This window comes from Triticum urartu, chromosome 5 (genome assembly GCF_003073215.2).
Source record: "Triticum urartu cultivar G1812 chromosome 5, Tu2.1, whole genome shotgun sequence".
NCBI classification, from domain to species: Eukaryota; Viridiplantae; Streptophyta; class Magnoliopsida; order Poales; family Poaceae; genus Triticum; species Triticum urartu.
In genome coordinates this window covers 136703191-136712278 of record NC_053026.1, presented here as the reverse complement: position 1 = coordinate 136712278, position 9088 = coordinate 136703191, and the positions used below count along the sequence as shown (strand labels likewise).

Below are 9088 nucleotides of genomic sequence, written 5' to 3'. Positions count from 1 at the left end.
CTTTTATGCATGATTTAATATCTTTGCAAGTCTCTTCGAATTATCAGTTTGGTTTGGCCTACTAGATTGATCTTTCTTGCAATGGGAGAAGTGCTTAGCTTTGGGTTCAATCTTGCGGTGTCCTTTCCTAGTGACAGCAGGGGCAGCAAGGCACGTATTGTATTGTTGCCATCGAGGATAAAAAGATGGGGTTTATATCATATTGCTTGAGTTTATCCCTCTACATCATGTCATCTTGCCTAATGCGTTACTCTGTTCTTATGAACTTAATACTCTAGATGCATGATGGATAACGGTCGATGTGTGGAGTAATAGTAGTAGATGCAGAATCATTTCGGTCTACTTGTCGCGACGTGATGCCTATATACATGATCATGCCTAGACATTGTAATAATTATGCACTTTTCTATCAATTTCTCGACAGTAATTTGTTCACCCATCATAGAATTTGCTATCTTGAGAGAAGCCACTAGTGAAACCTATGCCCCCCGGGTCTATCTTCCATCATAATATTTTCCTATCTAGTTGCTATTTCTATCGTTGTTTATTTTGCAATCTTTATTTTCCAATCTATACAACAAAAGTACCAAAAATATTTATCTTATTATCTCTATCAGATTTCACTTTCGTAAGTGACCGTGAAGGGATTGACAACCCCTTTATCACGCTGGTTGCGAGGTTCTTGTTTGTTTGTGCAGGTATGAGGGAGTTGCATGTAATCCCCTACTGGATTGATACCTTGGTTCTCAAAACTGAGGGAAATACTTACACTACTTTGCTGCATTACCCTTTCCTCTTCAAGGGAAAACCAACGCATGCTCAAGAGGTAGCAAGAAGGATTTCTGGCGCCGTTGCCGGGGAGATCTACGCACAAGTCAAGACATACCAAGTACCCATCACAAACTCCTATCCCTCGCATTACATTATTTGCCATTTGCCTCTCGTTTTCCTCTCCTCCACTTCACGCTCGCCGTTTTATTCGCCCTCTTTTCCGTTCGCCTCTTTTCTGCCCGTCTCTTTTCGCTTGCTTCTTCTGTGCTTTTGTGTTGGATTGGTTGTCACGATGTCTCTTCCAAAAAGTATTGATCTTCACCATAGAAGGTTGGAAGAAATTGAAAACAACGTTACAAGTTTTATGTCCTTGTAATTTGAGCATAATAATTTCTTCAGAAATGAGCTTAAAGAGCAAAAAGGTTTTATGAAGTACATGAATAAAGAGCTCGATGATATGTCTAAGGAATTTTATGGTTTGAAATCTCAGTTTCTTCATCTTGAAAAATTAATGGCCCAAATTTCGGATAAGCAGGCCACCTTAGTTAATAAGATGGCCGCCAAACCGGAAGAATTAGATGATAATAAGGATGAAGATCTAAAAGTGATCAATGTGTCTCCTATTAAATCTTTATTTTGCAATATGAATCTTGATAACGATGGGACTGGAGATGAGTCAACTTTAGTTAAAAGGCGTCCTAATGATTCGGAGTTTTTAGATCTTGATGCAAAAATTGGTAAAAGTGGGATTGAAGAGGTCAAGACTTTACATAGCAATGAACCCACTATTTTGGATTTCAAGGAATTTAATTATGATAATTTCTCTTTGATATATTGTATTTCCTTGCTGCAATCCATGCTAAATTCTCCTCATGATTATGATCAAAATAAAGCTTTTACCAAACATATCGTTGATGCCTTAATGTAATCCTATGAATAAAAGCTTGAATTAGAAGTTTCTATCCCTAGAAAACTTTATGATGAGTGGGAACCTACTATTAAAATTAAATCAAAGATCATGAATGCTATACTTTATGTGATTTGGGTGCTAGTGTTTCCACGATTCCAAAAACTTTGTGTGATGTGTTAGGTTTCCGTGAATTTGATGATTGTTCTTGAAATTTGCATCTTGCGGATTCCACTATTAAGAAACCTATGGGAAGGATTAATTATGTTCTTATTGTTGCAAATAGGAATTATGTGCCCGTAGATTTCATTGTTCTTGATATAGATTGCAATCCTACTTGTCCTATTATTTTTGGTAGACATTTCCTTAGAACGATTGGTGTAATTATTGATATGAAAGAAGGAAATATTAGATTCCAATTTCCATTAAGGAAAGACATGGAACAATTTCCTAGGAATAAAATTAAATTACCTTATGAATCTATTATTAGATCCACTTATGGATTGCGTACCAAAGACGACAATACCTAGATCTATTCTTGTTTTTATGCCTAGCTAGGGGCGTTAAACGATAGCGCTTGTTGGGAGGCAACCCAATGTTATTTTTGTTTCTTGTTTTTTTTTCCTATTTAGTAATAAATAATTCATCTAGCTTATGTTTAGATGTGGCTTTATGTTTTTAATTAGTGTTTGTGCCAAGTAGAACCTTTGGGAAGACTTGGGGGAAGTCTTTGCGATCTTGCTGTAAAAAACAGAAATTTTAGCGCTCACGAGATTAGCTGCCATTTTTTACTGGAGAGTGAGATTAGGTTGATTCTTTTTGAATATGATTAATACACAAATTCCTCACGTTAAAAAATTTATTTTAGAATTTTTTGGGTTACAGAAGTACTAGAAAGCTACAGATTACTACAGACTGTTCTGTTTTTGCAGATTTTGTTTTTCGTGTGTTGTTTGCTTATTTTGATGAATCTATGGCTAGTATCAGGGGGTATGAACCATAGAGAAGTTGGAATACAGTAGGTTTAACACCAATATAAATAAAGAATAAGTTCATTACAGTACCTTGAAGTGGTGCTTTGTTTTCTTATACTAACGGAGCTCATGAGATTTTCTATTGAGTTTTGTGTTGTGAAGTTTTCAAGTTTTGGGTAAAGATTTGATGGATTTTGGAATAAGGAGTGGGAAGAGCCTAAGATTGGGGATGCCCAAGGCACCCCAAGATGAAATTCAAGGACAACTAAAAGCCTAAGCTTGGGGATGCCCCGGAAGGCATCCCCTCTTTCATCTTCGTCCATCGGTAACTTTACTTGAGGCTATATTTTTATTCACCACATGATATGTGTTTTGCTTGGAGCGTCTTGTATGATTTGAGTATTTTATTTTTAGTTTACCACAATCATCCTTTCTGTACAAACCTTTTGGAGAGACACACATGAATCAGAATTTATTAGAATACTCTATGAGCTTCACTTATATCCTTTGAGCTAGATAATTTTGCTCTAGTGCTTCACTTATATCCTTTAAGAGCACGGTGGTGGCTTTATTTTATAGAAATTATTGATATCTCATGCTTCACTTATATTATTTTGAGAGTCTTTAGAACAACATGGTAATTTGCTTTGGCTACAGAATTAGTCCTAATATGATAGACATCCAAGATGTGTATAATAAAACCTTTCATAGAAAATGCATTGAATACTATGAGAAGTTTGATACTTGATAATTGTTTTGAGATATGAATATGGTGATATTAGAGTCATGCTACTTGAGTAGTTGTGAATTTGAGAAATACTTGTTCTAAAGTTTGTGATTCTGGTAGCATGCACGTATGGTGAACCGTTATGTGATGAAGTCGGAGCATGCTTTATTTATTGACCGTCTTCCTTATGAGTGGCGGTCGGGGACGAGCGATTGTCTTTTTCTACCAATCTATCCCCCTAGGAGCATGCGCATAGTACTTTGTTTCGATAACTAATACATTTTTGCAATAAGTATGTGAGTTCTTTATGACTAATGTTGAGTCCATGGATTATACACACTCTCACCGTTCCACCATTGCCAGCCTCTCTAATACCGCGCACCTTTCGCCGGTATCATACACCCACCATATACCTTCCTCAAAACAGCCACCATAACTACCTATTATGGCATTTCCATAGCCATTCCGAGATATATTGCCATGCAACTTACCACCGTTCCGTTTATTATGACACGTTGCACCATTGTCATATTGCTTTGCATGATCGTGTAGTTGACATCGTATTTGTGGCAAAACCACCTTTATAATTTTTTCATACATGTCACTCTTGATTCATTGCATATCCCGGTACACCGCCGGAGGCATTCACATAGAGTCATATTTTGTTCTAGTATCGAGTTGTAATTTTTGAGTTGTAAGTAAATAAAAGTGTAATGATCATCATTATTAGAGCATTATCCCAAGTGAGGAAAGGATGATGGAGACTATGATTCCCCCATAAGTCGGGATGAGACTCCGGACGAAAAATAAAAAAAGAGAAAAAAGAGGCCATAAAAAGAGAGGAAAAGGCCCAAATAAAAAAAAGAGAAAAAAGAAATGAGAGAAAAAGAGAGAAGGGACAATGTCACTATCCTTTTACCACACTTGTGCTTCAAAGTAGCACCATGATCTTCATTATAGAGAGTCTCCTATGTAGTCACTTTCATATACTAGTGAGAATTTTACATTATAGACACTACTAGAATCAACGATTTTACCTAGGGCTAAGTTCTTTACCTAGAGCTCATTGATCTCCTCAAGGGAAACAATAGCCATGAACAGTACACCCTAGGGAAAGGGAAATTCCTGTGTGATTTTTCATTGAAAAAAAGGTAGCCACGGCCTCCCGTTCATTTCTCATTGTCCGCGCGCTTTCTTTGGGTGGCCTACGCCATATTTTGTCATGGACGCACTGCCCAGTGAGAAAGACGTGGACGCGTGTATTTAGGTCACCTTCCTCATCTCCGTCCGCCGGCCCAAAAATCCACCTTCTCCTCTGTTCTCCTTCTCTCCCAAGCCGCCCCCATGCCGATTCAGCCCCAACCTGCAGCCTCCTTCTCTCCCTAGCCGCCCCATGCCGATCCTGCAGCATGCAAGGAGCAAGGGGGAACTAGATCGGCCCCAACAGGGCAAGATCCCCGTGCACCAGATCTATCATCCCCATCGTGGGAGCAGCCATGGCCTCCCTGAATCCTTTTGTCCATCCAAAGGATCTGCGCCGACGAGCACAGGGCGAGGTCCTGGTGCACCGGATCCGTCGCCGCCCACTACAGGAGGAGCCATGGCATCCGGTTCACCGTGCGTTCTGCCCTTCTCTAAGAATGGATCTACGCCGACGACCCCATACTGCCCAAGGTCCATTCTCCCACCATGCTTCCACCACTATCAAGGTCCTCCATCTCCCCTTCTGGTTGGAACCAATCTTGTAATGCAATATTCTCTAGATGCTATTAATTTTCTTATCATTTGATTTGTGACTGCTCATTGCATCAGGACATTAGTTTATATGTAACATGAGTCATTGATACTCACTGTAAAAATCTCTAGGTAAATATTTGTGTGATGATCTTATTCAGTTAATTCCCTCGCTCGCTAGCCCTCGTTCGGACTAGACTCTGTTCTGCAATATATCTTCGTATGTCATAATGATATAAACACGAGCTACATAATTTAGGCAGTTGGCATTATAATTAAATGGTATTTCGGCAGTTCAACATGTTAGAAATTGGGTGGTTTATTATTCTAACCGCAATAAAATTATATATGGTTGATTGACTGCATCATAACATGACATAGTTATGTGATAATAGTAACTTAGCAAGTGGGGTGACATTCATGTTCCTGCACTGTTTTCTCAATTGTGATTTTCATTTGAGAAGGCAAAGAGAGGTTTGACAGGAGTGTTCTTACTTCTGTCATTCTATGAAGTCAATCGTTGCATGAATTCTGGTTTTTTGTTGTAGCCTTTAGGTTAGATTTTTATTTGGTAGGCATATCACCTGATTGGCAGTGAGCTGCATCCATCAATAAAAGAATAGATGATATTTGAGTCTGTTAAGAAATTGCCCCCATTGAGTTGAGATCAATCAAGTTAGTTACTAGGGACCTGGAGGTCGTGCAAGACATCCATCTCTCATGCATGTGAAATCTGGACATGCATCCTTCAGTTCATCATATACTAGTTTAAATACGGGATTCATCCTAAATGTCCTCATATCCCACTCTTTTATTTCAGGAAACTGAGAGATGTGCATCTACACAATATATTTGCTCAGCTCATCATGGTCTCAACTAAGTCGTGAAGCTGCTTGTTTGACCAATTGACCAACATGTAGATCTTGGCGCACGACAGAGTTACCGTGTGGTGTGACCGAGGCTTCTTCCACTATGACCCCTCCTGCCCTGCCTCTTCGGTGGCCCCGATTCTTCTTCCACTCTGGGATAGCTCGTGGTAAGCCACTGGTTCTTTCCTCTGCCCTCTCTCTCTCACACACACACGCACCCACGCACACACACACATACACACACGTGCACGCGCGCGCACACACACATGACCTACGTGTCCATGGCCATAGAGCTGTGGAATTTTTTATTCTGGCCATCGTGCCTTGTTCTTGGTTTCTTCATACCTCATTCATCATATAACGTCAAACATATTCTGTTTTTCATCAACAATATTGTTTTAATGCTTGTTTCAGGGTTATGTGAAGGTACTTCTGTATAAATTTAGACATCATGGAGTTTACTACACTATCATTGTTCATGTTCTTGGCCTTGGTCACCATAAATATTGTCCTGTCGATGTTATTTAGCTCCAGCCATTGTAGCATCAAAGCGTTTGTTAGACTTAATTTCTGTTTGTTTGTTAGACTTCATTTAGTTCAAGGGAGCTGGTTCAGGCAATTAACACATGCGACTACGATATGTCTACGAGTGGACATTATTCCAAGAGATCAAAGCATTTGTTAGACTTAATTTCTGTTCGTTTCGGGCTATGCATTGTCCCAGACTTTGTAATAAGGTAGCTAACGCCCTTGCGTCGTTCGGTGCAAAGATGGATGTTGATCCCCAAGCCCTTTGGCCAGGAGGTGCTCCTACTTTCGTACAGGACTTGGTGCCCAGCGATTATGCTATGCATTTTGGCTAATGGAATAAAAATGAGTTCCAAGTAAAAAACAACCATTGTAGCATCAAACACCTCCTATAGGAATATTCAGCATGCCCAAGCAATACTTTACATTTTTGTGTGCATCTACTGGTTATATTCCTTGACTGTGTCCTTCTGCATTCACAATAAGTTCTTAAATCTGCATCAAGTTGGTTGCTTTGTGTGTTCACTGATATAATATTATCTACCTAGTCTGAGGATTCCAATTTTCTCACACTCTGCATTCTTATACATCTTACTGTTAACCATGTAGATGCAGTATGCTGATAGCTCAAGTAGGTTTTCTAATTTCGCAAAACAAAAACAAACAAACTAGGTTGTCTAATTACTTGTAAATCTAACAAACGACAATGATGTCTCAGTGAAGCTTCAGATTTCTCATGTACGTTCAAGTAAAATGCTGATGTTGGGTTTGTCCTTGTGCAGGATATGGTACATCATCATCACCGATGAAGAGGAGAAGGGGTTTATCGTGTCAGGAAAGGTGTGTGGTGGTAGGCTTGGTCTCTGGCCTCGGCATCTTCCGTTGGCCCTGGTGCCGCGCGGCTGAGGCGATGTTGTTTGGCATCAGCTACAAAATAGCCATGGTGAGCTCCTCTCCATCGTCTGCTAATTCATGTAATATTCACATGATGTTCAAGATTCTCTTATGTATGGTTTTAGACATTTAGAAGTGGGGTTCAGTGAGGCTAAAAAACATTCAGTTATTTGTACGTGCCAATTCAAGTAACTGTTTTTTTGAGATGGCTGTGATGTTCCTTTTCTTTTTGACCTGTTGTTTTTTTGCACCTTTGATGATCTTTTACATCTATAGTGGTTTATGCACTCTAATGGTTAATTGACTGCAACATAACATAATGTAGTTGTATTATAAAAGTAACTTAGCAAGTGGGATACCATACATGTTCCTGCATTGTTTGTCAAGTGTGGTTTTTATTTCAGAAGGCAACAGAGAGGCATGACACGCATGCTTTGCTGCAAAAGTTCAAAAATTGTGTCTTCTTCATGCGATTAAACTTAGGAATTGAGAGGCTATTTTCTAGACACATGCAGTTTCATTTCGAGCTTGGTTGACTTTCGAGAGGTTTGAAAACATGCATTGTAACTCAGATAGATCATATAGCACTGTACTTATTTTCTGGTATTTTGTATAAACAGATAAATATTTTGTTCTTATTTTCAGTTATTTACAGGTTATTGCCGACATGAGGTCTATATGTCCATGGTTGTTGTGCTACTGTTAATATGATGCAGATTTTTGTGTTCTTACGTAAGCTGCCTATTTTTTATATTTTATCTAAGTGCCGAACTTGTGATTCTTATACTCAGCCTCATGTTTTGTGAGCCAGATGTTCCTCTTTAAGACCTGGATGGGCAACCTGTTGCAAGTGCTCAAGGGGTGTTCAGAGCATATACTTCTCAAGGCCAACATTGTGATGCATGTGTAGTTAGTTTAGAAGTGTTTTGGTATAGCAACACGAGCTAATATGTAGTTTGGTCTGTAGTTCATTGTATATGCAAGTTGAATTGTCCTAACCATTTTATGAAACTTAATCTAGCTTTTTATTGGATTGCTGGGTGGTATGAATATGTTGTATGATGAATAATTTTGAATTATGGTTGGTATAAATCCAAATTTGGCATGTGTTACTAGGGCAATATGGCAAATATTTATAATTCAAATTGCTGCTATATATCAAAATAGGGCCCCACAAGCTTTCCCTAGGGCAATATGACCCTAGAGATATGTACTTTCCACGTTGGCAAAGCTGACCCATTGTATACTTTCCCTAGAGCATGTGCCCCTAGGTAAAGTGTACTTCCCCTAGGGCTGGTGGAAAACGGTAGGGAAAGCCCTCTTTCCCGTCTATACTTCACCTAGTGCCCTTTACCTAGGGGAAGCTCTAGGTAATGCCTTTACCTAGAGTTTTTAGGCTTTCACCTAGGGTATTCTGCCCTAAGTAAAATCGTTGATTTTAGTAGTGAGAATTTGGCTTGTATATTTCAATGATGGGCTTCCTCAAAATGCTCTAGGTCTTCATGAGCAAGCGAGTTAGATGCACACCCATTTAGTTTTTTTTTGAGCTTTCATACACTTATAGCTCTAGTGCATCCGTTGCATGGCAATCACTACTCACTCACATTGATAGCTATTGATGGGCATCTCCATAGCCCGTTGATACGCCTAGTTGATGTGAGACTATCCTCTCTTTTTTTGTCTT

The 9088-nt window shown here is 39.2% G+C and overlaps 1 protein-coding gene across 11 annotated transcripts; it reads left to right on the top strand.

Moving 5' to 3' along the window:
• Nucleotides 1-4579: 4579 nt before the first annotated feature.
• LOC125508211 lies at nucleotides 4580-8525 on the top strand. 11 transcript variants are annotated; one of them, XM_048672822.1, is made up of 5 exons: nucleotides 4586-5053; nucleotides 6034-6149; nucleotides 7293-7453; nucleotides 8050-8136; nucleotides 8216-8525. In XM_048672822.1, exons 1-4 carry the CDS (start codon nucleotides 4773-4775, stop codon nucleotides 8113-8115), a joined length of 624 nt encoding a protein of 207 aa, XP_048528779.1. In that variant the 5' UTR covers nucleotides 4586-4772; the 3' UTR covers nucleotides 8116-8136; nucleotides 8216-8525. The 11 variants fall into 11 exon arrangements, 8 of the variants coding, with proteins under 8 accessions (XP_048528779.1, XP_048528778.1, XP_048528781.1 ...); XM_048672824.1 differs by having other exon boundaries at nucleotides 4587-5053; nucleotides 8060-8136; XR_007283263.1 differs by having other exon boundaries at nucleotides 4580-5088; nucleotides 5934-6149; nucleotides 7293-8136.
• The last annotated feature ends 563 nt before the right edge of the window (nucleotides 8526-9088 follow it).